General features: G+C 39.8%; 1 protein-coding gene across 1 annotated transcript in view; it reads right to left on the reverse strand.

The window, feature by feature from the left end:
* Positions 1-1,588: 1,588 nt before the first annotated feature.
* Positions 1,589-15,846, reverse strand: part of prkar2aa (protein kinase, cAMP-dependent, regulatory, type II, alpha A) — a 30,037-nt gene continuing 15,779 nt past the window's right edge. The window contains exons 2-10 of the mRNA XM_072681550.1: positions 10,170-10,205; positions 8,729-8,865; positions 8,499-8,605; positions 6,693-6,846; positions 6,217-6,318; positions 4,719-4,793; positions 4,200-4,265; positions 3,770-3,908; positions 1,589-2,682 (exon numbers count right to left, since the gene is read on the reverse strand). Of these exons, the coding sequence (XP_072537651.1) occupies positions 2,558-2,682; positions 3,770-3,908; positions 4,200-4,265; positions 4,719-4,793; positions 6,217-6,318; positions 6,693-6,846; positions 8,499-8,605; positions 8,729-8,865; positions 10,170-10,205 (941 nt within the window). The 3' untranslated portion in view covers positions 1,589-2,557. The remainder of the gene's footprint in view (positions 2,683-3,769; positions 3,909-4,199; positions 4,266-4,718; positions 4,794-6,216; positions 6,319-6,692; positions 6,847-8,498; positions 8,606-8,728; positions 8,866-10,169; positions 10,206-15,846) is intronic.

Here is a 15,846-nt window from a genome sequence, read left to right on the forward strand (position 1 = left end):
TGGCGGACCGGAGGCGATTACTCCTCAGACGCCCTGCTACAGTTTTCTCAATGAAAATAAGGCAGAAAGCCCTTCTAGCTTTTAATCCAGTTACAGAATAGCACCATTTCCACCTGGATTAATAAACTGTTCATATTATGAACTAGAAAAGCACATTTTTAAGAAAGGGCAGGATGGTTGCACAGCTTAAGTGCAAGGCTGTCGCTGTGTGTGGCCACTAGTGTGAAGCTACTTTTGCTAGGTGGATACTATGGTATACCAAGTGGTTGCTAGATGGTTGGCTATGATGTTATTAGGTGGTTGATGTGGTTTTGCAATTGCTATGATATGCCAGGTGGCTGCTATGCTATAATGTTGCTATGGTGTAACAGGTGGTTGCTATGGTCTGCACTGCTGAGTGTTACTTGTGTATTTGTATCACGGTGAACCTGAGGATTCATTGCCCCATTCAAAAGTTTGTTGCTGTACAGACGCCATATATTGCATATATTGGGTCTCCGTAAATCATTCTACACTATATGGACGGAAGTATTGGGACACCTGTTCATTCATTGTTTTTTTTTTAAATAAATGAAGGGCATTTCCTCCAAAAATCAAGGGTTGGAGTAACTGTCTCTACTGTCCAGAAAAAGCTTTCTACTAGATTTTGATTGCATTCAGCAACAAGAATGTTAGTGATGTCAGGATGTTGGGAGATCATTAATCCACCTCATCCTCAACTCTTTCCAAAAGTATTGGATGGAGCACCAACCCTCATTCCCGAGAACATAGACCCCACGCATGAGACTCTGGCAGCACTGGGCCGCTTTTTTAGTGACAGGCTGCTTCACCCAAAGTGTGTGAAGGGGCAGTGTCGCAGGTTCTTCATTCCTGCTGCTGTCAGACTCCACAACCAGCACTGCTCCCAGCGGACCACATACACACACACACACACACACACATGTTCAGGTTCCTTAATGTAAACATACATATTATTTATATTGTATGTATGTATATTGGTAATTTATCTACATTCTGCATCTGAGTGTCTTGCTATCCCTTTGCTGCTGTGGCACTGTGAATTTCCCCACTGTGGGACTAATAAAGGATTATCTTCTCATCTCTTATATAGTCAGCATCAAGTCAGTGTCACAAAAAAAAAAAAACTCAAAAAATGAAAGAATTCATCTCCAATAAGAAATAATGTTATAATATGAATACTAGGTTAATTACTTTCTGTTGGGCAAATGCAGATATGTGCCGTTTGGATGATCAATAAAGGCCCAGGCGCTTCAGCGTATTGGTATGGGGGACCCCAAATGAAAATCTGCGTAGGGCCCCAAAAAAGCTTGGGTCGACTCTGCCATCCAGTAACATAGTCGCCTATATCAGGGTCTAGCGGAAGCACAATCTGCTCATTTTAGACCACTTTAGTAGACTGTTACAATACCTTCTTTTTTTTTTATTGCTAGTGTGAAGGCCTTGATATATGAGTATGAGAATGAGAATGAGAATGAGAGAGAGAGAGAGAGAGAGAGAGAGAGAGAGAGAGAGAGAGAGAGAGAGAGAGAGAGAGAGAGAGAGAGAGATTCAGTGAAGAAGCAGAACGTGTTACCAAAATGTTTGCTTTATTTAATCTTCGGGACAACTCATCCAGAATGACCAAGAGAAGAAATAAGCACTAGATTCTTTCTCACATCCTCCAATAGAGAGACTGCCAGCGGAGTCAAAGTAAAACAAAAATAATCCATATATAGTAATAATAATAATAATAATCATGATAATAATAATACATTAATCAATACAACATGTGGAGTTTGTTTGAGCAAGACGAGGACCCAACGTCGGTCACCGTGGATACCACCAGCACTAACTCAACGCACCAATAGCAGGAAAGGAAACAGGTCTTATTAAATAAGTGTTAATCAAAGCTTTGCACGGTCATAAAATGCTTCTAAAACTTCTGTTCAACTTATTTGGATTTTTTTGCATTTTTACTTTAGATTGAACTTTTCTTGTTTGTCCCAACCATTCCTTTTTTCTTTGCTTTTTTTGTTTTGTCCACTGAACTCTTCTGTTCTTCTGAGTGTGTCCATGGGAAGGGATGGTCCTTGGCTGGGTTTATTTGTTGTTTTGTGTATGTCGTGTGCGGGTTTGTTTAAGTGTGAGACAGTGTGTATGAGCGTTTGTGTGCATGTTTGAGTGTGTGTGTGTGTGTGTGTGTGTATATCTGTCTGTCCTTGCCAGACTGGTTCAGGGTTATAGCCAGAGGGCGGGGGGGGGGCAACGCTTCTAATCATACCGAAAAGCTGATGTTTTGACTGCGGGCGGGCAGGCAGGCGTGCATGTGTTTGAGAGAGAGAAAGAGACAGAGAGAGAAGGACAGAGAGAGGGAGAAAGGGAGACTGAGCGAGAGCAGAAAAAAATTTCATTGCGTCTCCCTCTCGTCTGGATTAAGTTGAGCATAAAAAGGAGTGTGTGCCTACAAAATGTTGAGTGTGTATATAAACTATGTTATAGGTTATGTGTGTGTGTGTGTTTGTGTATGTTTGAGTGTGTGTAAGGCACAACCAGTCTCTCAGTCTCTGAGATCCATGCTGGAGCCAAACAGAGCCACCAGCTGCTCTTCATAGTGAGCGATGTTCCTCTTCATGATCTCTTTACAGGGGCCAAGCAACCGCTCAAAAGCCTGCACATCAATCACTGTAGAAGACACACACACACACACACTCAATATCAGCAATACTAATACACTATATTTAGCCTGAATGTAATCACTATATCAGGGATGTTCCCAACCAAACAGTGGCAAGGACAGACATTGGAACTATGGTGGATTTATTTTTCCCTCCACAACAAATCGAGGTCTGAGTCTGTGTGTAAGATGAAGTTATGGAGACCTGCTGTTTGAACAACATACAGTTAAAAAAAAACTGATCTGACCAATGACTGTAGGACACAGAGATTGGTGGAGTGCTGCAGTGTTGGTTGACCTTCTGGAAGTTTTTCCCATCTGCACACAGGATCTTTGGAGCTCAGCCAGAGTGACCACTGGATTCCTGGTCACCTCTTTTGCCAAGGCCCTTCTTCACTGATTACTTAGTTAGGTGGGGCGGCCAGCTCTAGGAAGAGTCCTGGTTGTTACAAACATTTTCCATTTAGGAGTTAGAGAGACCACTGTGCTCTTGGGAACTGGTTTTGTAGCTTTCTCCAGATCAAATCCTGTCTCGAAGCTCTACAGGCAGTTCTTCCCTTCTCATGGCTTGTGCATGGTCAGCTGTGAGACCTTATATAGACAGGTGTCTTTCCAAATCATGTCCAAAACAACTAAATTTACCACAGGTGGTAGAAACATCTCAAAGATGATTAAGAGAACTGTGAGGGCCCCCCAAACTAAATTTTACATGTTACAGCAAAGGATCTCAATACATGAAAATTAATAATTTTCTTTTAAATAAATTTGCAAAAACAAACAAACTAAAATTTGTTTTTAACTTTCTCATTATGGAGTACTGAATGTTGGGGGTTTGAGGTTTACAGACCAATTAAGTTAAATTTAAAGTTTGCTGGTAAAAGACAGCTAATAACTTGTTTTTCATGGTCAATTGGTAACTTAAATGTGGTCATTAGTGGTTATTATTACCACTAATGTGGCCATCATTAAGAATGTGAAATAATTCGGCAGACGTTTGTTGGGCTACAGCTGGGTTCGCTAGGGATGGAACTGAGTCAGGTCAGATTTTCACCAATTGTTTAGGCTTGTAAAGCTCTGGTGTGTACACACACGTACCCAAGCACTTGACATCCCCAATGGCATATGCTGAGGCAGCCCGTGGTTTATTGGTGACAAGAGCGAGCTCTCCAAAGTACTGTCCTCTGGTGCAGCGAGTGATTTCTACCTCTGCATTATCCTGCCGGTCTGCTTTCGTCTAGGAAAGAGAGAGTGGGAGGTGGGGAGAGAGGATATTAATTAAAGACTCAACATTACAGTTTAACATTATGCTTTACTACTCATTAATACGTATACTATGTATACTTCATTCAGCACCGTTCCTTTGTTCTTGTCTTGCATGATCAAAGAAGCGAAAGTTGAGCAAATGGATTTCATGGACCTCAGCCTTTACACAACGCATCATTACATTGCGTGGGTGTTTTAAGGTGCTACATCTGATACGTCCTTGATAATGAAGCCTTTTAAAAAACAGAAAAGAGAAACTCACTTTACTCTTCATCATGATCTTCACCTCCCCAGACTCGACGATGTAGAAGCAGTCTGCCATATCACCCTAGCAACATGATCATCCTCATTAGTTACACACTATAACAATCAGATGTTCCTCAGTAAAACGTCAGGCTTTTTCTTTCACCACTATTCAGCTACTAACACTTAACAGGGTCATATTCTGTATTTTACATGGATTTTAAGGGTGCTAAAGGTAAATGACTGGCTGACATCACAACCATGACAAATAAAACAGGCAGTCTTAGCAGTTTGGTGCCTCTCTTTAAGAATGATTGCTTAAAAAAGAAAAGAAAGCGTAGAGGGTCCATTATATGACTCCTTAGTCTTACATTGTGTACTATGGTAATCTCTAAAAAATATATTAATGCACAAAAAGGTGCAAAGGTGTGATTTAAGATAAGATAGTCCTTTATTAGTCCCGCAGTGGGGAAATTCACATTTCATGTGTATGTTGTGTTTGGTGATTGCAAGCATGCATGCCTAAAACTCATTTTACCTGCATGATGATCCTCTCTCCATCCTGGAAAGTCTTCACTCCCAAAACATCGACAATCTTCATCCTTTCAGATATCTAATAGAAACAAAGACAGGGGGAACAAGTAAATACAACATAACACTAGCAAAATCTGCACCTCAACATAGAGCTAGGCAATATGACAATATTTTATCATATTGTGATGAATTTTGTTATTGTGGTACACAATATGCTTTCTGGAGTGTATTGTGGATATTGCCACTGCTTAAAGAGCACTGATTATCTGCGTTTCATTATTATCTTATTATTCATCTTATTTAATTCAACATAGGGAAGCATATTTTGAGTAAAAATCAATTCAGAGAGCAGTTTTTAAAAACCTAAGCTGTCGGTGCATTTATTCGATGTGACGGAATATATCGTACATCATATATAGTACAAAATGTCTTTAAATAACTTTCATTATTACCATGAAACCATTAAAAGCCTAGACCTCTCAAGGTGTCCTGTGGTATGTAGCACCAAAAGTTAACAGTAGATCCTTTAAGGTTTTGGGATAAGCACTGAGGCACTTAAGACAGACTGGTGTAGCAGATTAACTCAGGGCAGTAAGTAATTACCTTGAGCCTAGGTCACATAAGAGGGTCACACTCGCAGAACTGGCCAAAGCAAACCTTGCAATTTACTGAAAACCAGAGCAAACACATCTGACCACTAAAAAGCCTTTTGTTCCACCAAGATTTTACTGTTGCCATGGCCAGGCAAAACCCAGTTTTAATGCGATAGTCATGGATATCTGTGTAACAGGTAGAAAATACTTAAGCAATTGTATTTTCACTGTACTTGGTTATTATTTTTGGAAAATGTGTACTTTATATAATGTTGCTGTTGCATAAAAACCTCTACTCTATATAAATCTCTTTTAAAATTTATACATTTTTTTCAACAAAACTGGCAGTTCTTTAAATCACATCAAAAAACTTCCTTCTCCCTCAAATGGCTGTCCGGACCATCTCCTCCTGAAGTTCTCTCTCTTTTGTTGCAGACATTGGAGTAAAAGTAAACGCAGCTCTTCAGCTCCCACTCATAACCCACTGAGTTTCTGCCGCCATTGTATATAATATGGCAAGACAGTCAACACAGTGGCATTAGAAACTCCCCTCACCAGTCTAATGTTTTAATGGTGTAACTGCAGAGCAACACCAGTGCACAAATATCACCCACTGCATCATCAACACCAAACAAAGAAAACCTTTTATTTTATCTGTTTACATCATTTAGTTATTTTGAAATACATGAGCTTATTTAAAAACCCAGCTCCATTCTGAATATATTAATTGAGAATGTGTTGTATGCCCCTGGTCTGTAGATTATATCAAACACATGCATCATAATACTTTTGGGATAAATATATTTAGATGTAGCTTTAACTATTTTCAAGTGTAAAAGCTTAAATGGTCAGTATCAACCTGGAAAATGCTATCTATCTGTTTTCATATGCCTATTGCGTTTGTCTCACCTCCAGAGATTTGAGGAGCGGCACAGACTCAATGAAGCACTCGTACATTCGCCTCTTCTTCGCATTGTTCTTCACTATGAGCCTACGGAATGTTGCTCGGTCCTGAAAAACACACAAACACAGGCAATTTATTATACACTGTTTAAATTCATCAAAAGTAGAATTACATAATTATGGTCATGCTAATTACACATACACATAGCTTCCTTTCAATGTTATGTCACGTACATTTACAGTGGCTCTGGGCCTTTGTGTCAGTTAAGCTCATTAACAGTGTCTGTGTTCAGTCTGCTATTATAAGCTACACTCATGAATGGAGTCAGCATGTAGTAGTCAGAGTTCAACTAACCACTGGGTGGTGCTGTAGCTCAATACTGAAAGTAGGGTTTCCTCACTCATGCATAAAAGCATGACTAAATGAAGTGTGCATTAATAAATGCTCACTCACTCACACATGTACACACACGCACACTCACCAGTCCCCAGAGGGCTCCCTCCTGCTTAGCGATGATGGTTGCAGCACGGGGTGTATTGTACATGAGTGCAAGCTCTCCGAAGCTGCCCTTATTATCATACTGACCAACGCAGCAGCCTACGCCGTCCTTCTGTACCACAATATCATACACTCCCCTGCAACACAAACAATACAAGCCTCTTAGCACCGTCACAACACATTTCGTCCAGCTGAGGTTTGTTTACCCACATGACAAACTTGTCAGTAGCAAGGAAACATTGTGAACGTCTGACAAGCACCAAGTCAACACAGATGGGGCCCTGCTCTAGAAATTCAACCGAAGGTACAGGTGGAAGATGTTGGTATTGCTGGAGGAGTGCTGGAATTAGCATTTTGCTGTGTGCTGGTGACTAAATGAAAGTTCTCCCACACACTGCCAACTGGCAGAAGTTTCGAGATGCATGTTAATGAATTAAAGTGCACATTTTGAGAGTGCAGAATGAATGAAATGAAGCTTAAATGGCACAAAAATACATTATTAATAACTTGCTTAGGTAATTATTGCTCAAAAGCATCAATTAACGTCTGCTCACACACCTTTATGCTTCAAGCTGAATTGAATTTTAAAAAATCCTCTTTTTAAAAAATATCATCTGGAATGCACACAATGAAATGTGACAATACTTTGTGGAACAATATGTACTGTTTTAATTAGGATATCTAGTGCAGTTCATTGGTTGCGCACCAAAGTTTGCAAAAAAGCAACCTAGTCCAGCAGATTCTTATAATGAACCACACTCCGCTCACCTCTCGTCTTATTATAAGACTATAAAAATAGAGTATCCACCATATCGTTACACACTAAAACGAACTACTTTGAGTTAATATTACTTAAGCAATCAGTAAGGTTAAGTGCTTAGGGTTTGTGCTATAATGTGAGTGCTAATATCTCACATTATAGCACGAACTTCGAGTGCATTATTGTGATTATACCAGTTCCGTCATCACCGTTTACTGTTGGATTGGATTGATTTATCGGCATTCTGCGAGGTAAAAGAGTCACATTCTATCAGGCACCCTATTGCTAAAACGTCAGTCTACACCCTTCAGTCATAATAGTCAGAAGAATAGTTCATAATTTCTCCATCCGGATTTCAAACAATGGCCAAAACATTAGGTGATGTACACTTTGTGTATATGTATTGTTTCGTATGTGCCCGACACTGTATTTGGATTAGCCGGTCCAGCAGAATATGCTCCCTCTGATCTAATTTCGTGTCTCAAACCTCACAATGTTGGTGTACTTACATGCAGTTGCAAATAACAATGGCATGCTGTGCAAATAACAATGTGAAATCTCCAGCATTTAAGTTAGCTTGTTTGTTTTCATTTGTGATTACTATAATAATGAATGAAATACAGAAAAGGCACCGACATCAAATATGTTGGCCAACATGTTTAAAATAGATTTAGTCCAGATAGTGTTAGGCGTGGCAGAGAGATCTGACCCTATGTATAATCAATCAAATGTCATCGTAGTACTGTAAGTATTTTAAGGTTTTAGATGCAACCAAAATATTAGTTTCTATGTTACATATTTTTGTGGTGGAGTAAAATATTAAGAGCTTTGGTTAGAGTGCCATTATTGTGCAATACTGGCACTTCTAGAAAGTCTCACCACTTTTTTGAACTAACTGTGGTACAATTATTAGTGTTTTTCTGTGCAAATACACACCACCCAGATAACTAACTTCTAAAATATAATTTTCTCAGGGGCCCGAGACTTTCTCACAGTACAGTGTACTTATTCACATTCCTATAATCATACCTCTCAATGACATAGAAATTATCCCCGTCTTGTCCCTGGTCGATTACGTGTTCTTGTGGCTGCACAATCACCTCAAACATGGCGTCCAGCACTTCTGAGAACTGCTCCTGTTAGCACCATAGAGTGAGAGAAATTTTGAGCCTGAGTGTTTACATGTGTCTGCAAGTATTAAAGAAATGTGTGTCTGTGTGTGTATGTGTGTGTGTGTGTGTGTGTGTGTGTGTGTGTACCTGATCAAGAGCTTTAAACAGCAATATATCTTTGCAGGCTTCCTGTAACCTGCATCTCTGTTCGTCTGTTTTTGGATGAACGACTCTAGGCTCAGAGTCTTCCTCATCATCGTCAGGATTTAAAGGCTCTGCACACACTGGGAGAATAACAGCAGTGTTAAACATCAAGACACAGTCAGTAGGGTTTTACCATTGGGAGACACAAGGACAGGAGTTTAGAGCAGTCATGTTTGCTTATAAAATAATAAACAAAAATGCCAAACAATATAAACAGACTTTGGAAAAATGTACACCAATGAGCCAATGTGTGTTAGTCTGTAACTGAACAGTTGGTTCATGTAGTGTATGTATTGGATGCAGGAGTAATGGGCAGGTGCGAAGACCTGACTGACTCGGATAAAGGTCAAACTGTTGTGGCCAGACTAATAGGCATGAGAATCCGCCAAGCATCTGCTTGTGGAGTAGTCCAGATCAGCTGTGGAGGGTTTCTACCAACGGTGGTCCGCGGAGGAACAACTCTTAAACCATAAAGAGGACATTCTTGGGCACTGGTGGGCATTGATTTATAAGGACAATAAAGGCTGAACTGAAAGACAGGCTTTATTTTATATATATATATATATATATATATATATATATATATATATATATATATATATATTTATTTATTGGCTCATTGATGTATAAATGCATTGAAAAGTATCTCTCAAGTTCTGTTTTTTATATCAGTAGGCTTTTAAATACGCAAATCATCATATAAACTGCAGATTCATATAACAAAGTACATTCTTCATCAGTTAGTACTTAATTGTACTTTAGGAACTGTGACAGCCCTTCAGGAGTTCATAACTCAGTTTGTCTTCTGACCTCCTGTCCTAAAGACTGCATCTCAGTATGCTCATTCCCATGACGCTAGCGGTGTTGGCACATGTCCCACAATTACTGAGGGGTTAAGATTATCCCTGTTAAACTATTAGCAGTGGAATGTAGATGGAGTAGAGGGAAAGTGCAGTTCATACTCTGCGCTGCAGATATTATTATTATAAACTTTTTGAACTCAGAATCCCAGATTAACATGTCAGACAGCCTATTTATTAATAACACAATTTCTTAAACTCGTCATTCTTTCGTTGTGCCAAGTTTTCAAACATGGCATTAACATTCCTCATAAGAAGCCATTATTAAGTAATTTTACAAAAGCAGAACATGAAAACATCCCCATGCTGGGAAAGACAATTGAAGTGCCAAATTAAGAAAGGACTTTTAGTGTAACACACATTAGGGGGCCCAAATTAGCGAGCACACAGGGAGGGGGGACATAATTACTGAGATGCACACTCTAGGGGGGGGAAATGACAGACAGAGAGGCAGACCACATCCCTAGTCTCTCACACACTTTCTAAACCACATGATTAGTGCAATGACGTCAAAAACAGCTCACCCGACACTCTTCGGTTAAATCTGCTGATGGGAGGAGCTGCAGAGAGAGAGAGAGAGAGAGAGAGAGAGAGAGAGAGAGAGAGAGAGAGAGAGAGAGAGAGAGAGAGAGAGAGAGAGAGAGAGAGAGAGAGAGAGAGAGAGAGAGAGAGAGAGAGAGAGAGTTAATGAAAGTTCACATTGTCTTCTCATTGTGACACACACATGTACACACACACACACGCACGCACATCTTGGTAAATGTAAACAAACTATCTCCCTTATGTGCCTGTGGTTACTGAGTAGGCGTACTGCCTGTAAGGTCATTTAAAAGGTCTAACCCAGAGACTGCTGCTGATTTTAATGTGTATGTGTGTGATAGAACATTCACAGACACACACTAACACAACTGTGGCAGTAACACTGCCTGGGGGTTTCTCCCTCTTTCTGTTCCCCTGTCTATTACATTCTCTTTCTCACCACGCTGTTAGAATCCATTAACTCCACAGTGTGAAAGTGGGCCTTAGCGGTGCACGCTTGATCAACAGCATGTGCATGAGAGCATATCTTTAAACACGAAGGATGTGCAGGGGTACCATGTGAGTATTTGTTACGCTGCCTCATGGAAAGTCAGGGAGAAATTGTTCTGGGCTGCAATTCAGTGAAACACTTGTGTCTTAACAGGGTCGTAAAGTGTAACAGCTTTGCTTGTGTTTGTGACTGAGTGTGTATATATAACCTCTTTCTGCAGCAACACAAGAGCCTTAACGTGAACGTGTTGCTCAAAAACTGCATTATGTGACTAGGTAGTGCAGATATACTGCAGCTGACATTAGGTAGAATAAAAACAGGCCCATTCTGCCCCAATCCCTACCCCCACTAGTTGAGGTAACCTGGCCTTAGCCTTTGTTTGTTTACAAAAAGGCTGACTACATTTCTCTGTGTAAATTTCAAGCCATGTGTGATCTACTGTGGCTATCTACAGCCTCAATATGGCTTTAATTAATGTAGTAATGAAAAGTCATGAAGCCCCCGCACCCTGCACTTAATGTTAGCTAGTTTTGGAGAGTATCTGAATAGTAGTTTTTAAAGAATTGTTGCTACCGATGTATTTAGTAGTGATTACATGTATAGTGATAAATTTTGTTATCATCACCTACAGCTACATCAAAGACACCCCTTTTCCCTTCTTCCCCACAGTTAACCAAATACTCAAATACTGTAAACCCTCAAATATCAACATTAGAAAGTATATGCTCATCACATACCTCTGCCTCTGTGGGGTAACAAACTAAACTCTTAATGGTGCACTAATGCAATTCACCACTTTGACCAAGATCAAGATCTGTAACCAAAAACAGTGAGCAAAACTAAAGTAACAAAAGCGTTTCATGTGAGATTAGAGAGTATGAGAGTATATGCCGATGCGTGTGTATACGTGGGTATGGGTGGGCAATATGGCCAAAAATAGATTATTACAATACTTGAGGACTGACGATACATGATACGCCGAACACTGTTAAACCTCTGTTTAGTGAAGGTTTATTGTCACACAATTTAGCATGATTACAACATGAAAATCCCATCACCCCCCGCTGCCAAGCAAAAACCGCACATCTCCAAAATGCCAATTTTACAGAAGGAAGAAAAAAAAAAAAACTAAAACTAGTTTCTTTCAATAGAAGTCAACCTATAAAGATTTTACTCCAAGTCATTTTGAAGCATTTCTATTGGTCCATTCATCATGAAAGGTTGACAATATAAAGAACAACGGGCAAATATACATTGTCAAAAACGCGGCTGTGTGTGTGTTGTATTGTTTGTGTCTCTGAGCAATAGTCCCCATCCTCTCACCTCAGAGCCCCGGCATTACATTCAATTTAGAGTAAGGTGGGAACCAGTCCTCCAGGGAAATTTAGCAAGTAAAGACATTTCAGAGTTTTCGGAACAAGACTTGATTGCCTTCAGTTCAAACACGATTTTTTTAAAATGAGTTTGGGTGACATAAGCTTGCAGTAAAGGAGTCTTATTCGGGTTAGATGTTGATTTTTGCACCTGTGGGGGGAAAAAACATTAACGCGTACATGAGAGATTCTCCGGCGGCGTGTGCGCACACACGGATATAGTAGATGAGGTGCTTTAGCTTCACGTGTGAGGGATATCAAGTGCCTGAAGTTGCCATGACAACAAAATACAAGGAAGACCTCCTCATCGCCATAACAACCCCTCCCCACCTCAACACCACCACCCACTCACAGTCTTATAACGACCAGGGAGAGGGGACTGGGGGAGGGAGGGAGGGGGAAAGAGAGGGAGAGAGATAGAGAGATAAAGAAAAAAGGGAATAACATATGAGAGAAAGAAGGGGCATGAAAATAAAAATCTTTAACTGCACACCAGCCACGCATGTTGGCTCGTTTTACACACATCTGTTATGCCGTTATTAAAACCGCTGATGAATGGCTACAAATCTGTGGGGAATTCCAGTGAGTGATAAGTGAGTGTTTTTTTTTTAAACATTTTCCCACATTTTTCTCCATCATCTGTTACCGAGACAGCGACAGAAATGCATTTTAATAACCGCTACATGTTATTAGTCAGCAAATGTGTCCAAAAAAAATAAAATCATCATTCTGTGTGAAGGAATGAACTATACTGATCTGTTTCAGAAATACATGCACCATGTCTCAAAGGGACACTGCATCCTGTAAAGCAGTTCAGATGATGTTTACAGACCCATGTAAAACTGTTGGGAATGTACCAATATAGGAATGCTGCAGAAACCCTGGATGAGCATCACAGAGAAGTGGCACACTTATTTCTGTAGGGTTACAAAATAACAGTAGTCCACCAAAACCTAAACATCGATCTTCTAAAGTTCAGTTAAATAAACCATCTAATGCAGATTTAAGCACTTATTTGTCAATATCAATAAATCCTTAAAAACAAATCCTCCATCATCGGCCCATGTAATGGGAAATTTCCTCACCTTTCTGAAACGAGAGTTTGATGCAGTGTGTAAACACTGAACATCAACACTGTGCCCTATTCGACGTCCTCTGCATGCTTCACATGTGTCAAAGAAGACGTGGGCCTTCCAATTTGGGTAGAAAATTGTGTAAAATTAGAAATAAATTATAGAAAAAGAACAGAATTTGACATGGTAGTGAACGATTTCGGACATCTTGTTATGTGCAGGAGCTCGCTGGCCCCACCTTTGCACGTGGTATAATGAGCAAGATGATCGGCTCTTTTTGTTGAAGGACGATTTCAACTAGTGACCGGTCTCCTTATTCATACGGGTATTATTTGTGTTTTATGTTACCAAACCAAATTATATATATTTACATTACCCCACCTATTCAGCTTACAGCAGTTTAGTTCCAGTTTTTCATACTGAAATTAATCAGCCAGTCAGAACATAGACTATTTAAAGTCCTTTTGGTGCATAACACTACACAAATGTCACGAGGGGACCTCAGAGGGGAAAATGAAATACAAGAACAATGAAGGATATCTGCTCTTTAAATGACTGGAACAGAAACCAAAAACAGGGACAGACAATTTTAAAATACAAAGAAGGCTAAATACACACATCTCTGCTGTTCTGTCAAGGCCTCTCTTGTTGTAGCACAAGTCATGTACACTTTGGGCCTTCAAGGCCTTTAGTGAAGGTCCAGAATAACAAACGCCGGTTTCATAGGAGTCTAAAAGAGACATAAAAGTGTTTCTCATTATCTGGGTTGCTGAACTTGCCAGCTGCCTCTTTATAAGCATCTATAATGCCTTGTAGTTGTAACTTCTGATGACTAGGCCTTGTGTATGAACGCAACTGTGTTGTATTACTATAACATGTGTAGAAGAGGCTACAGATATAATGAATAAGATTAATATGAATCAAACGGTGTGAAAAGTGGTATAACTGATCAAACAAGCAAAGTCTTTTTTTAAACTGAATAAAAAGTTTTTCGATCTCCATTTCTTTATTATTGTTCATATGAGAAGTACGAGCAAAACAAAACACAAAAAGCAACAAAATATGATGTTTGATTTTGGTCACAATATATAAGGCAAATCTGCACAGCTCATATTTCCTGAAGCTTATGCAAGGCTCAAAACTGGAACAAAAGACTAGCACTGTGTCTGAAAACCACATTAGTGTGTGCATGTGCGTCTGTCTCTTAGCTAGACAGGAATGAAGCAGTTAAAACAAACCTTGACTTGAGTAGCTGAGTAGAAGATTACAAAACTGATATTCATTCTCCTTCTGCGCGTGAGCTCGTGCGTCAGTTTCTCAATCTTTGTACTTGAATGCTTCGACAGCACAAAGTGCACAGGGAGTGTACAAGCAGATATAGAGAAAAGGCCTGTGTGTATGTGTGTGTGTGTGAGAGAGAGGTTTTGTTATACGTGTTGCAGAACAGGTCATCCTGAACTCACTCCTCCATCACCCATCATGCACTGCTCAGCTGCACAGTGGCCGGCAGCTATGATTGGATAAAAGGATATAGTGCACTGAGGCCTGGAGGGTTGAACGAGTGTGTGTGTGGCAGTGTTAGAGAGGGAAAAAAACCATTACAATGTATAGCCATGTTTTATATATATATATATATATATATATATATATATATATATATATATATATATATATATATAAATGCTCTATTACATATTCAAGCAGATGCTTTGCAAAATTCATTTTAACAGGTCAGCCACAGAAATGTACATACTGTTGCTGTCAGAGGAAACCCGCATATCGCCAAAATGGTCTAAAACGTCTAGTGTGTGGAAGTGGCATACTGTTAACCTCAAACACTTTTGTGTCTTCAAACAAAGTGTTTGTTACTTTTTAATAAAACAGAGCTCTAAAGCCCAAACCCCCAAAACTGTTACACACAAATCTCAACTCTTCTATTTAATAAAATGCACATACACTATATGTACAAAAGTACTGGGACACCTGCAAATTCATTGATTCTTCTGAAATTATGGCTATTAAAGAGTTTATCCTGCTTTTGTTGGAGTAACTGTCTCTACTGTGCAGGGAAGAAGGCTTTCTACTACATTTTGTGTCATAGCTGTGAGGCTTTGACTGTATTCAGTGACAAGTGTGTTAGCTAGCTCAGTATGTTGGACGCTCAAGATCCCCAACTCATCCCAAAAGTATTAAATGGGGCACCAACCATCATTTCAGTGAACCCAGTTCCACTGCTCCACAGTTCGATGCTGGGGGGGCATTATATCTGTGCTATTAAATACCCTTTTAAAGCAACAGGCAGTATAACACAGGATGGCTCTGTGGAACCCGAGATAAATTTGTGTAGGTAGGTTTATTGCACCACATCTGTCCATATGCTTCTTTCTTTTTCAGTGACTGTTCTCTCAGCTAATCCAGAAAAGTCTAGCTCAAAGCACAATTACTTTACCTGACTGTAGGATGTGGTGTTTCCATAGGGTTGCTTTAATTAGAGGACATAGGCATGTTACATTTTACCCTGCATTCTTCTGTACTTCGTTTAGAAGGCAAAAATCCTGACATTAAGCCCTTTGTCCCTGTTTAACACCAGTGTGTGTATGTGTGTGAGAGAGAGAGAGAGAGAGAGAGAGAGAGAGAGAGAGAGGCCCAGAAAGATAGAAAGAAACTGAGAAACAGACAAGTGTACACGTCATGTGAGAGTCAGCAAGGAAACCACAACTGGGGA

This window comes from Salminus brasiliensis, chromosome 6 (genome assembly GCF_030463535.1).
Source record: "Salminus brasiliensis chromosome 6, fSalBra1.hap2, whole genome shotgun sequence".
Lineage (NCBI taxonomy): Eukaryota > Metazoa > Chordata > Actinopteri > Characiformes > Bryconidae > Salminus > Salminus brasiliensis.